The 14,666-nt window shown below is 38.6% G+C and overlaps 1 protein-coding gene across 1 annotated transcript in view; it reads right to left on the bottom strand.

Moving 5' to 3' along the window:
* NRXN3 (neurexin 3) overlaps window positions 1-14,666 on the bottom strand; it is a 1,738,078-nt gene that overhangs the window by 166,166 nt on the left and 1,557,246 nt on the right. The window contains 2 exon segments of the mRNA XM_070378549.1: window positions 4,709-5,016; window positions 10,900-10,989. Coding sequence (XP_070234650.1) covers window positions 4,709-5,016; window positions 10,900-10,989 — 398 coding nt within the window.

Below are 14,666 nucleotides of genomic sequence, written 5' to 3' on the forward strand. Positions count from 1 at the left end.
GCTATTTTCACAGTTGTTCAGTCACTAAGTCATGTCTGACTCTTTGCAACCTCATGGAGAGCTCACTAATCTCCTCTGTCCTTCACTGTCTCCTGGAGTTTGCTCAAATTCATGTCTATTGAGTCGGTGATGCTATCTAAACATCTCATCCTCTGCCTCCCCCTTCTCCTTTGGCTTTCAGTGTTCTGAGCCCTGCCCAAATTTCTGACCCATAAAACTATGAGATCTAATGACATCATTGTTTCAAGCTACTAAATGATGACAAGTTGTCTCCACAGCTAGGTAACCACAACATATGTGACCTCCCCAGCGTCACTTAGCTAATATGAAGAGGATACTAGATTCCACACTCAGGCAATCTGATTTCAAGTACATACATTTCATCAGTCTTACGGACGGAGGAGCCTGGTAGGCTGCAGTCCATGGGGTCGCTAAGAGTCAGACACAACAGAGCGACTTCACTTTCACTTTTCACTTTCATGCGTTGGAGAAGGAAATGGCAACCCACTCCAGTGCTCTTGCCTGGAAAACCCCATGGATGGAGGAGCCTGGTGGGCTGCAGTCCATGAGGTCGCTAAGAGTCGGACATGACTGAGCGACTTCACTTTCACTTTTCACTTTCCTGCATTGGAGAAGGAAATGGCAACCCACTCCAGTGTTCTTGCCTGGAGAATCCCAGGGACGGGGGAGCCTGATGGGCTGCCGTCTATGGGGTCGCACAGAGTCGGACACGACTGAAGCGACTTAGCAGCAGCAGCAGCATAGTTTTACCACTGGGGGTGGGGGGTAAATTAAATTGTCCAAAGCCCAGTGATCATCTTAGAGGGAAAATCTTCCATAAGCCATGCCACTTCTGATTGTTAAATGATAAAGTACATTATAAAGCCTATCTTGTTTTCAGATTTATTCAACAAATGTTTATTGAGCACCTACTAAGTGCCAGATCTTTATTTGAGAATTATCACCCATCCATTTGCTTTCTCAATGTATCCACCTCTTCTCTCAATCTTAACTTTCTTTTTCAATCAGGGGAGTAACCAGAGACATCCTTCTTAATGTAGGGTAAAGACTTAATGCTTGGCACCACAGCTGTGAGTAATTGCACATAGTCCATGTAATTCACAAGTATTTTGTAACACACTAGTGCATTAGAAAGATCAAAATGCTAATTATTTCCAGGAGGCTGGAGCATTAGAGGGCCATCAGTTCAGAAACTCTTTGTTCACCTTCACACATGGCTAAGAGCATCACTAAAAGCACTTTGCAGTTTTCCTTTGATCTGAAATCAACATTATCCAAGGTCTATTAGAAATGAACTGTTCAAATGATTTTTTTTTAACCTTACGCTTAAAGAAATAACTGGTGGATTTTTAAATAACCGGATATTTATACTTGTGAATGTACATGCTTATTTTGTTTCTCCTGGAAGAGTCAAATTTTAGGGCAACTCTAGCAATATTATCAAAGCCAAGGAGGACAGAACAGAGTCACTTGGAAATGGCTCTAAGATTTCACACATAGGTGAAAACGTGGATGATGAATCTATGGACATGAAATCCAGTCTTCCTCACCTCTTTTTTTTTCCTGCAGATTTCTTAGAGATCAAATTTTTTAAATCAAACTAATTTCTTTTTAATTGGAGGATGACTGCTTTACAATATTGTGTTGGTTTCTGCTATACATCAACCTCCATCCCACCTCCCACCCCATCTCACCCCTCTAGATTGTCAGGGAGCATTGGATTTGAGGTCCCTACATCATACAGCAAATCCCCCCGACTATCTATTTTACATTTGGTAATGTATGTTTCAATGCTACTCAGAGGTCAAATCTTTATGAATCCATTTCATCCAGGAAAATCAGCTGGCTCACACAGGGCACATTAGAACTTCAGAGAGTGACTTTCTTCACCCAAAGTCTTTACAGTCTGGAAACTGTCTAAAACCCTGGATAGAATCTAAGGGTTGTTGGGTCCACATGCCTAACACAAGCTTGATGTAATCTACAGAATGTACTTAAGGAGCAGACTTGGAGACAGGCAGGCTACTGAGTTTTATGTGTGCAGGTGTTCACTGTTGATAACCTTTTTTTTTTTTTAATTCACTAAACATTTTATTTTGTTTTGGAGTATAGCTGATTAACAATGTTGTGATGGTTTCAGGTGGACAGCAAAGAGACTCAGCCATACATATACATGGATCCATTCTCCCACAAAGTCCTTCCTATTCAGGATTCCACATAACACTGAGCAGAATTCCATGTGCTATACAGTAGGTCCTTGTTGGTTATCCATTTTAAATGGATAGCAGCGTCTACCTGTCCATCCTAAGTTTTTTCCAGAGTCCAAGGCAAAGTTCTTATGGCTGGTTGGCCGAACAAAAGTGCAAAACCCTTGGCATAGTTACTTCCTTTAGCTAATCTTTACAAAGAATATGGGGCTTTTAAATCTCTCGTTCCAATCTATTCCAATTCTGCTCATCTGTTGGCTTTTCTCCAATAGCACTTTATGGTTTTATACACTCTTAAGAACAACAAGCATCAACAGGTTTATAACTCATTTTTATAGCCTTGTCTTTAGAAGCAAAAGGAAAGCCATGCAGATGTGATCCAATTATTACTGGACTAAAGGAACAGAGACACATCAGAAAGAAGCTGTCAGAGATGACCAGCTGTCCACAGCTGCTGTTCTCTAAAATGACAATAGGTCCAATGATGTCTAGAGTCAGAACTGCTTACAAGACTTTTGTACCTTCTAGCCTAAGCTTTCTTAGTTTGTACAAATACTTAATCTACTCCCATTTATGTATTTGCCCCTGGAGGGAAAGCCCAAAACTGATCATTATTATGGCTTGGTCCCTGAATCCCCATGTAACATTAAATCCTTCTGAGGTCAGTAAAAACATGGCCTCGAAAAAGACTACAGGACCATCCATCCCTGCGAAGAAAAAGCCATTTGCTCCTCTGCTTCCCACAGAGTTAGTGGAATGCATTCTGACAGAAGCAGAACCAGACCTGTGCAGACAGAACTATCCTTTCACCAACAATAAGCAGATCTGCTCTAGAGCTATAGAGAGTCATAATAGAAATATATATTGCCTTTTATCTTCTTTTCAGTGAGTAGAGTGAAGTGTCAGGAGTTATTGCTTTAATATCAGTGGAGAAGAAGCTATTTTTTTTGAGCATGTACATAGGTCTGAATGTAACAACATGTGCAACTCTAAGACTGTGAAATAACAGGCTTCTCAGTAGCCTTTCTAAAACACGTAACATTGTACTGATAGCATCATCTGCGAGTCAGCTTCTGACTGTTCCTGTGGAGTCATGTAAGGAGGTGTCTGGCTGTGTCTACTCAAAAACAAGGGAAAAGGAAGACAATTCTACCACTACCTAACTCACATAAAATTAATTCAGAAGAACAAGAACACATCAGAGATTTAATTGATTATTGACTTTAGGTTTACCAGTGCCCAGTGAAATCAATGGAAAGGTGATGTCAAAGACTTCATTGAATCCCTGGATAATGTCTTAAACCAAGAAAGGACAAGTACTGATCTACTGAATCTCCTACAGACACTAACCAGGCTAAGGGTCAATTCCCCATGAGCAATGCTGCTGCTGCTGCTGCTAAGTCGCTCCAGTCGTGTCTGACTCTGTGCGACCCCATAGACGGAAGCCCACCAGGCTCCCCCGTCCCTAGGATTCTCCAGGCAAGAATACTGGAGTGGGTTGCCATTTCCTTCTTCAGTGCGTGAAAATGAAAAGTGAAAGGGAAGTCGCTCAGTCTTGTCTGACTCTTAGTGACCCCATGGACTGCAGCCTACCAGACTCCGCCATCCATGGGATTTTCCAGGCAAGAGTACTGGAGTGGGGTGCAATCACCTTCTCCGCCATGAGCAATTGGAATGTATTATTTTTTTGCCAGAGCATTTAAGGCTAATAATTCAACTTTATACCCTCTAATATCTAGATTTATGAGAAGCCAAAGTGATCAGCAAAGCATTAAGCTTTAGCTTGGCTACAATTACTTTTAAGTGACAAAACCAAAACATTAACAAAAAGTAAGGACTCCCTACATAGTTAAACTCAGACCTTCAAATTTGCTAATATAATTAGGATTTTGGTCAATACAATGTAAAAGAAACAAAGTAGACCAAAAATAACAAGTGATTAATCAACACTTATAAAATACAAGTATTGCATTTTATAAAGATTGATGGAAACTTCAGCTTCATCTACCCTTGACTTAATGCTACTCCATGGCCTCAGAAATGAACAATTCATGTCCCAATAGTAAGCCATCAGGAGGATGCAAATAGAATTTAACTAGAATATAGTCTTTCCTGTGATAACAAATGTTCCTTTCCTCCTTATCTTTGTCTGCTGTTGAAAAGAAAGGTAATAAAATGAGAGGAGAGAGTATGTCACAGTGAAAATGTTCTCCATCTCTCACCTTGAATAACAGCTTTATCATTTCAGTGATGGATATAATAAGAATAATAACCCATGCGTGCACACCAGACATTCATAATTTCTTTATCAATTGCTTTGTCTTTCTCTACTCCTGGGTGTTACTACTATGAGCACCTGTAAGTGTCCTTCCTACAAACATAGTAATTCAGACACTTCAGCTACAAAGCACCCCTGACCATGATAGCAATGTCTCAAAGACAAAGATGCAGAGTCAAGGAAATGTTGGAAAGAGGCTTACCTGAATGCTGGCAGTAGAGCGATTCTTGCGGGTCGTGGTCGTAGCCATGGTAGTGGTGGTCTCCATGACGGTGGTAGACATTTCTGGTGGCATGGAGGTCGTCTGTGTTGTTCCCAAGATTGATGGGACTTCTCCCACCAGCCGCACACTTCCATTGATTTTAATATTGGGGTTGTTCTCAGCCGCCATGTTCAGTACTTTCAAACCATCATAATAGAGCCCAGAAAGCTGGCCTTGGAAGAGGCGTCCTTTGTCCTTTCCGCCAATAGCTATTTGCGCCTGGGTGTTGAAGATGGTTAACTGCCGGCCTAGTGGGTTGGGTGGAGGAAACATCATTATTCCCATACATTTTTCTCTGTTTGCCTTACCTGGTCTGAATGGACCAGACATCAAACCAGGCTTCCTTGAGCAACTGAAGGGGAGAAAATTAGATAGCAAAAATTCAGTATAGGTATTGGCAAGTAACAAAAATTCAATCTCGACATTGGCAAATAACATTTTCCTATGTTTATCTCTTCCACTGTCTAGCTGAATATCCTAGACAACCTGAATAATTGAATGTCTACTTCTTTATTGTGAAGCAGGAGAAATCTTGCTTCAATGACGAGTGGTACTGCAGTCTTCCAGGGTATACAGTTGTGGATGACAGAAAAAGAAAACAACCCAAATCAGGTAATTATAATAATAAATCATAAATACCTATTGTACTGACTTTTTTAACCTACAAAGTAACATATGTAACATAATGAAAATGATGAAGAATATATAGGGCAAATAAAAACTCAGTGGGGTAACTCAGAACACTGAATTAAAAAACTAGGTCTGATAATTAAATTAACTGAAATTAAATTAGATTTTAATTAAGAGACCTGGAGCTATTGTGTACTTATAAAAATAAACACCTCTAGGAAATAAAAGATTTCCTAGAAATTTTGCTAATGTATAATATTCTATCTGTACTTGCTATTTCATAAACTTCATGACAGATTATTTTCTGTCTTTATTCATTTGGGGAAGGGGAGAGACCATGGTCACACAATTAAATCTCTCTCAAAGGTATGGAAAATAAGTAGGCATTGATCATGTCAGCGATAAAGGGGGAAAGAAAAATGACATCATTCAAAATCAACGAATTTTAAAAGGAGGGATGCTGCTAAGTCACTTCAGTCGTGTCCGACTCTGTGCGACCCCACAGACAGCAGCCCACCAGGCTCTGCCGTCCCTGGGATTCTCCAGGCAAGAACACTGGAGTGGGTTGCCATTTCCTTCTCCAATGCATGAAAGTGAAAAGTGAAAATGAAGTCGCTCAATCGTGTCCGACCCTCAGCGACCCCATGGACTGCAGCCTTCCAGGCTCCTCCATCCATGGGATTTTCCAGGCAAGAGTACTGGAGTGGGGTGCCATTGCCTTCTCCAAAGGAGGGATAGGTGTTAATAAAAAAGGCAACACATAAAACACCTTAAATGATATACGGGCATGTTAACGGATTGAAGACACAGTAGCTCACCTTATTGCTAGTTCCTATTTGGGGGACCATTTATGCTCTGTGCACAGAAAACTATCAGAATGAAATCATGGCAGAACAGAGAATGGTATAAGTCAACTATGCCCCAACTATCCCTATTTTAAAAAGCTTTTCTTAAGCTTGAGATCTTTCACAGAAAGATCTAGCTTTTGAAGGACAAAGCCTTCTATTCTATTGTTTCTCCAGATTATTTGATTTTCCATATGGAGAAAGAGGGAAAAACTTTTTTTTAATGGAATTAAGTTTATCCTTTTTGAATTTTTCCTCCATTTTAGTTAGTGATCTAACAATGCTCCAGTCATCCTTAATCTTGCTGGAATTATTTTAGCTATTAATGACTGAAAACAATGTTCTATTATACTCAACTGTTTAATTGAAAGGAGTATGTTTTTTTAAAGACTGAGATCTTTGCTCTATGATCTCTAATATGAATAGAGACATACTGTGATATTTAGGCTTGTAACTTCTACAACTATTATTATATGGTGTTTAAAGTCTATATGTGCTGTGTGTGTGCTAAGTCGCTTCAATCACGTCCAACTCTTTGCAACCCTATGGACTGTAGCCCACCAGGCTCCTCTGTCCATGGGATTCTCCAGGCAAGAATACTGGAGTGGGTTGTTATTTCTTTCTCCAGGGTTCTTTCCAACCTAGGGATTGAACTCGTGTCTCTTATGTCTCCTGCATTGGCAGGCAGGTTCTTTACCACTAGCACCACCTGGGAAGCCCTTAAATCTATATAAAGATTAGTACCCTTGAATTTCTAGTATATAATCCCGTCTCAATTCTAGTGGAATCCCTTCTCAATGTATAAAAATGGGTGAAATGGAAGAGGTAGAAAAGGGAAAACACCTCTACTCAGTGGGAACTCTGTACAAGAGCCCAATCCACTCATCAGGCAACTCTTAAGGGCATATTAGTCAAGAATGGTTGATAAATAATACCCCTTTGGGAGCTTTAAACACTACACTATGGAGAATTGGCCAGATAATTTTGTTATAGTGAAAATAATGTCTATAAAAATACGTGGAGCATGGAAATGGAATCTGTTGGCTTTAAAAACAAAATTGCCCAGATCCTAAGGGACTAATCAAATAGATCTAATAGATTTCCATTTCTTTTCCCATCAATTCCTTCAGTGCCCTGTGCACACACATCGTTGCCTGTTCTTTGACCTCTCATTTTTCATATGAGATGCAGCAAAAAGTTCAATGCACAGTAATGCTGGGTAATGGCCTGGAGCTCATACCTCATTACTATTTAGTTTTTTGACAACAGCTTTTTTCCTGGGAGCCCTAAGCTTACTACTGAAAGAAATGCCATGATGGAAGGGGAGAATAAACATGCTCTCAGCTTTGCATAGGCATTTGGAATAGCTTAACATAATAAAAAGTTGCCTAATAGGAGAATTGTAGGGCTAAAGTTTAGTGTCTTGCACCAGATAGCCCCAATGCCATAATATCCCTTCCATTCACATAACTGTTGGCCAACCATAATATTTATTCATTGCCTTTTTTATGTATAGCCCAGCACTGAAGATCAGTTGATGCTTATTACTGACTACAGTAGATTTTGCATTTCTAATATTCCCAGAAGTACTCCACATCTATAATGGTCTTCATCTTATTTTCCCAGTGATGTTATTCCGCCTATGCTTACAAATGAAAGGAAGGTCAGAGAGAATTGAAATGCAAAGTTGAATTACACTGGCTAGAAATGATGGATCTCCTTTATTCCAGTTGCCACGGTTCACTCCAAAAAGTGGTCTCTGCTTGTTCAAGACAGACCCAAGTGTGGAGCAAGGCAAGACATTTCCTGGGCTACACAATTAAACCACAGCTTCATTTCTGGCTATTCCTGCTTTCACAGAGAGATCTGACTAATCATTTCTTGAGAACAAGACACTGGTGGGGTAAATTGGGAAGGAGTGTATATGTTTCAGGTATCCATCATGCCATAGGAAGTATTTGGGTCTTTGTTTATTTGTCTGTTTCATGGTTTATTTCTGACTGGATCTGCTTTTGTTATGTTCTAAACCCCTTTCCCGGCCCTCTGTACCTTAGATTAGGTGGTTAATAGTAATGCTGGCAGGCACTAAAGGAACTGTGGGATATTCAAGTCTTCTGCTATCTTTTCCTCTGATCAATTTCACTCTCTCAAGGAAGCAGGAGTAAGTGAGAAACAATCATCACGACCCTCTCCCTGCGAAGGACATAAGGGACCCACCGCAGAACATTTACCATCTGCCCAAGATTTCTCAAAATCAGTGCCAGGTCTCCTTATTGCCACTCATTATGATCAATCGTGTTTCTTTCTTTTTTATTTTTAATAAGGGATGACCACTATTCTATCTATATGACAATCTGATAATGGATTCCAATCTATCACCAATAATATAAAATCTGACTACAATACCAGTACAGGCTTTGTAGCAGGTTATTTGGTGTTTTGTTTTGGGTGCCCATCCTCTTGGAAGTCATTAAACGCTCCCTCATTTGGACACCAAGTTCACATACTGCTTAAATTAAATCTTTGCATGTTTCCAGTCAGTGTTGCACAAAGACTAATTAATTAAACCTCAGAACACCCTTGGGGAATAGGCAGTATTATTTCTCCTCTCCTCAGATGGGAAATCTGATATAAAGAGGTTAAGTGGATTGTCTAAGGTCAGAAAGTCAGTCAATAACAGACAGCGCCAGAAAACAGGCGAGGGAATGCTGTGACTCACATCTCTCCAATGACAGAAGCAACTGTTTCTGCCCAAGTGACAGAGCAGTCCAAGTCCTTACTAATGCCTCTGCCTAATCATCTTTCCAGATTCACCCTTTTCTAACTCCTTGTCCTTGCAAGGTCTTTGGTATACATTTTCTATTTCTATAAAGGGAAAGTTGGCTAGCCAGAGGAAGAGATAAAGCAATAGAATGAATAGATGTTACTTACCTAAATGAAACAAAAAAGTGATTTTGGCTAAAATAATGTAGAAGAGAGAACCCCCCAGTTTGCATAGAATTCTTTTCAATATTATTTGCATATATAAACATACATACTCAGTTAAGAAACAAATTCCTCCCTTCCTCCCATCCAAACCACCCCTACCCAGTCCCACCCATTCAACCTCTATTGTGTGTTTGGAAGCGTCCTTCTATATAAAAGCCAACTGATAACAATGCTATTGGAAGAACAACTAAAAGCCTACTAATAACTTTAAAATGATTAATACAAATGAAAATGCCTGGCATGCTATTGAACTTAGACTTCAAAAGGCAATGGAGTAAAATAAAATATTATTAACATAAAATTGAAAGAAACAAAAAATAAATTTTCTCAGGCACATGAGACTCAGACATGCATCTAAGTTGTCTTTTCCTTTTTAAGAAGTGAGGCAATCATCATTTCTAATGTTAAAGGGACTTTATGAGCTGGTGATTACTAAACAAAATTATTTGCTTTTTAGAGTTATTCTTAATTTATTTTTAATTAGACCACGTACGTTAAAAACAGGGCAAACAGTTAAGACTCAGTGAGGATTTTCCGTGTTTAAAGTTCTGAATGTTTTCACTCAGCTTGCAACTGCAGTAGTCCTTTGTCTTTTTTTTACGTTGCATATTAACATACCCCATTACTTTTTATAAATAACTCAATCAAATCTCTACATATTTTAAAAACTCACTTAAGATCTCCTTAAGAAAACAAACAAACAAACAAAAAACACCTCAAACTACAAGAGCAGCTACTGGCTCAGGAAAAAAAAAAAACAGCCACCAGCTTGTTCAAGTCAGAAGTCTTTCTTCATTGAAAGACAATAGTTTACCTCCCAATGAAGAGGAGCCACACAGAAAATTCTAACATCACATGTAACCGCTGCCCTCTTTCATTAACCAAGTGGTTGTTTTCTTTGGCAAATGAGAAACTGCTGTTTTGCCTTCCATTAACCTTTCATTTTCCAACTCCTTATACTTTTGTTGCATAAGTATCAAATACACAAGGGTACCACGCAACTGAAGTGTAGAATACGTTTATTTATTTATTTATTTTTAGTTTCCATCAGTAACTAGGATGCCATTAACCTCTTAGGAAATATCTTTGCCTCTGCAAGTTTAATTCTGAAGGCAAAATCCATCCTTCTCATTCTTTCCTTGTTTAAAAACAAATGTTAAAGAACATGGCTCCCCTTATAACATTTGTTTAAGCAGTTTAAATGACGAGTCAATCTATGATTTTTTGTTGTTGTTGTTGATGCTAACCATGCTACAGATAGTAAAGCCAAAACAGCCTCAAGATGTAAGTTTAATAAGTTCTTTTGAAATTTCTTTAGAAAGCTCTGGTATAAGAGGTAATTTAAAACAAATTAACAAATAATGTCATGCAGTGGTTAAATTGCCATAATACATTTCTTTTTTTTAGAGGTTCCTGGAATTCCTTGTTGGTGGTTGTCATGCTGATAGAAAACTAGATGTTAGTCCCTTTAACTGTATTTTAATGGCAATGTATTATAGCATGATTTATCAACATATGGCAGGTGGAAGCTGACACAAATTATAATGAAAATTAAAACAGTCATTTATGCAGCAGGCGATTATCATTTAAGGAACATTTATTTGCAGGCTTTAAAAATGAGGGTTTAGAGTCAAATGATTTTAAAATGAAAGTTTTAACGACAGTTACCTTTTTCCTGCAGCCACTCTTCTACGGGCCGGTTATATTTGAAGGGGATTTTCTGTTTTACCATTTGGAAGCGTTCATTATCAGTGTTGCCTTTAAAGTTTAAAAAACAGCTTAAAGAACAATCTGAAAAGTCAATAAGTCATTCAAAAACATCCTAGGTTTTTGGTGCGTTTTATGAAGTTTTTTAGAGATAGATAGCAATTTATCTTTAGTGGAGGTGGAGTCGAAGTCACTCTGCCCTTGGTTGACAGGTTTGAGGTCAGGTTATTCTTAGCTATGCCGTGCTCCATCAAGTTTTGGGAAAGTGGCTGGGGATGAGCATCCGTGAGAGGTGTGGCCATTTACAGAAAGGTTTACCCTCTCTCTTCTCCATCTCTCTCCAACCATACCTTGATTGGGTCAATGGAGGAACAAGGACCCCCTTGACTTGTGAGTATCAGGACCCTCGGTGTGTCAGTCACACATGTTCCACACTCGCTTTACTGTATCCCATCAGAATACAGTAAAGAACGGAGCCCTGCACTTCCTTATTCTCCTCTTAAGTGTTTGCAACTGCTCTACCTTGCCAAAGAAAACAATTTAAGCCTTGATGGCCAACAGAGACTTCTTATTCCATAAAGTGGGGCCCTAGCATCCCATTGCCTATGTAAAATAGGTAGAGTACCAACCACATGGAAATCTTTTCATCTCTATCCCTTGGTCCAGATCTGTTCCATATTTTAAAATCAGAGGAACTCCCAACTAAACATCTGTAAATAAAAGCAGCTATACATTTAGTGGTATAGCATTTCCAGGCCTTTGAGCATCTATATTTTATTAGTACCAATAGACACAGGTTTTATAAGTTTACCTAGTCTTGCTGTCTTCCTTACTAGGAGAGGTCCTTCCTGAATATGTCTCCATTCAAAAAGCCTGGTAGGGATACTTCTTCTAAGCATGAAATATCTAATTAATTTCAAGGCTCAAATATAATGCTTTTAACTGTGAGTATGCCCCCTTTCTTCCCTTTGTAAATGTTATTACCACCCCTGGATGGTTTGTCTAATTAGGACAGACTTGGAGAGTGGTGTTGTGAAGATATACCCCTAATGAATATGCTTCAAAACACAAAATAATGAAGCCATGCTTTGGGAACTCTACTGTCTTATCAACCAACCTCACGGAGATCAAACAGAAACTAGTGAACTTCTAAATTACTTCTGCCTCTTAGCCTTCTAGTATTGGAACTTCAGGAAGCCCAATCCAGATCACCAGTGTTAAAAATGAAATAAAAATCTCAAAACAGGTGGTTTGAAAGCAATTCATAAATAAGTATAAAAGCTAGAAAGAATATTAGAATGGCATGTAGCACCAGGTGGATAAAAGCTTGCCCCAGTATTTCCATGTCTGGGCCACCTGCATGTCGGAGTTTTTATTGGTGGAGAAGATTCTGCATGTGGTCAGACTAGTACCTGCCTTCTGTGAGAGGCAGAATGGGAGGGGTAGCAGTACTGGGTACATTTAAAAGATTTCCCATTCATTTCTCCTTTGAACAAATTAGTCTTAGGAGCTGACTCATTATTCTTACTCCCCAGGAGTAAAAACAAACAAAAAGCTCATCAAAGAGGAGACTGTGGATCTGTTTCCAGCTTACATCATGAGACCCTATCTGGTTGGCATCAAGCCTAATATATTAACATATCAAAGGACAACATGTAATGAACGGAAAGAACAACTAACAATTTTGGATTGCAGTATATAATTTAAAGTTTTCCTCCAAGTGTTATTTCTCACAGAAGAAAAAAAAAAAAGAGAGAGAGACAGCTAGGAGCCAAAATAGAAAAAGGTATCTTAATTTCTTGGTGTTTCAATAAGCCCACGGTTAAAAAAAAAAGGTAACTTTATGTTAACGTAAATAAATACCTATGAGACCATTATATGATCATCCTGGTAGATCTGATACACAGAAGTCTACTAATCCAAAATAAAGTTGGGCTAATTTTCACATGTCCTAATAGAAAAGGAAGATGCGCTTTTCTGAAAAGAACGTATGTCTCTGTAACTCTTAACTCTACCCTACAGGAGACAGCTACACAAGGGATATATATCATCCATCTTCACAAGCTTTGACCTCTCTCAAGTTTTAGTCACAACAACATACTGAGAAATGCCAAAAGGATTATGCCAGATTCACCTTGAATATATTCTATTACTTTGGGTTTTCTGTAACTGTCATTGGTGCAATATTAAGTGTAGCAATGACCTTTTCCCACTCTCTGTAGAATGGATTAGTGAAGTCAATAATGAAGAGAAAGCTAAATGTTCTTAGTACCATGCAAGGCAAAATATGAAGTACTGAATGTTCCAGACTGACAGCTCTATATGTACCAACTTAATTAAGAAGCTGCATTGACTTACTTCTTCCACAAACATAGGAATCTTGGTCCTTCTAAGTATCCCCCCTCCCATTCAATCTGTCAAGCATAAAGCTCCGTGGAAAATCATTTCAGGTATGGTACGGGCTAGACGACTAAGAAACAATGGGGGAGAATCAATAAGTGATGTGTTGGGAGGACAGCATAGCCACAATTCAACCATAGACCCTTCGGAAAGTGAAAGACAGAGAGTCATTCTTCTCCATCTCAGCTTTAAAGACATTTAGAAAAATGTTTTAAGTTTTCCATGCCAGACAGACAGCATCTGGCAGAGGGGATAGCGATCTTGTATACTGTTAAAAGTTGTGAAAGATGGAAGGTCATTTGGAAAACCAAATTGGTTTAAATTGCCACATTAACATTGTTCTTAGTCTCTTTTCATGTTCTTGTTGGTTTTTATTTTAATTTAGCTCAAACATTAGTGAGAAATGTTTTAAAAACATGTGCATGAGAATGAGTTCATTTGCCCCGAGCCCCATTTGTTTGAAGAGCAAACAACCTTCTAAATATCAGAATTCATACACAGGGACTACTCTGAAAGCTGAACAAACCTCATCAAATCCATTTACATTCATATCCAATCCTTAATGACATTTAGTTGTACATTTTATATAGCAACCAGTATGAACATTGAAACAAAGACTAAAATCGATACTTCAACAGACAGGGATGCTATCCTTAAGAAAGAATGGCCTTATGAATAGTAATGTCATAATGTCATTAAAAAGAGGCATATGTGCATTACTAATTAGATCCTAAAAATCTACTACAGTTCTCAGCCACACTGAGAAATTTACAAATTGCACAATGAAATCTTCAAATAGATAGTGCTTAAATTACTTACATGGATCTGACACTCACCTACATGGGACTGAATTTTAGAAAAAAAAGTTCTGATCATATTTCATTCTACTTAAAAAGTTAGAGGTATGTGTGTGTGTATGTGTGTGTGTGTATCACCATCCATTTTTTATACAGTTAGTTGCCTCTTGTCATTTGCTTCTATACTATTGACTCTATTATCAAATATTTCAGTTCCTGGAGACACATACAACCATGCACTGTTTAATTATAATATTGTGAAGACCAGAATGCTTTGAGGTAAAATTACTAAGGCCCAACTGGTTCATACACACAGCTACAACCTTTATGCAGAAACAGCTCACATTTGTGACATTTGGGTTAATCCATTTAGAAGGAAAGGAAGAGAGAACAGAGGAGGGAAAGATAAAGAAAGTAAGTTGACCCTTGACTAGTTTCCCAATACATTAAGTCCCTCTTTAGGTAATCTGGAAACTTGCCGATTGGCCCCAAAGCAGTAAAAATTCTTTCAGCTGAAGAACTTAAAGATAG

This window comes from Bos mutus, chromosome 10 (assembly GCF_027580195.1).
Source record: "Bos mutus isolate GX-2022 chromosome 10, NWIPB_WYAK_1.1, whole genome shotgun sequence".
NCBI lineage: Eukaryota > Metazoa > Chordata > Mammalia > Artiodactyla > Bovidae > Bos > Bos mutus.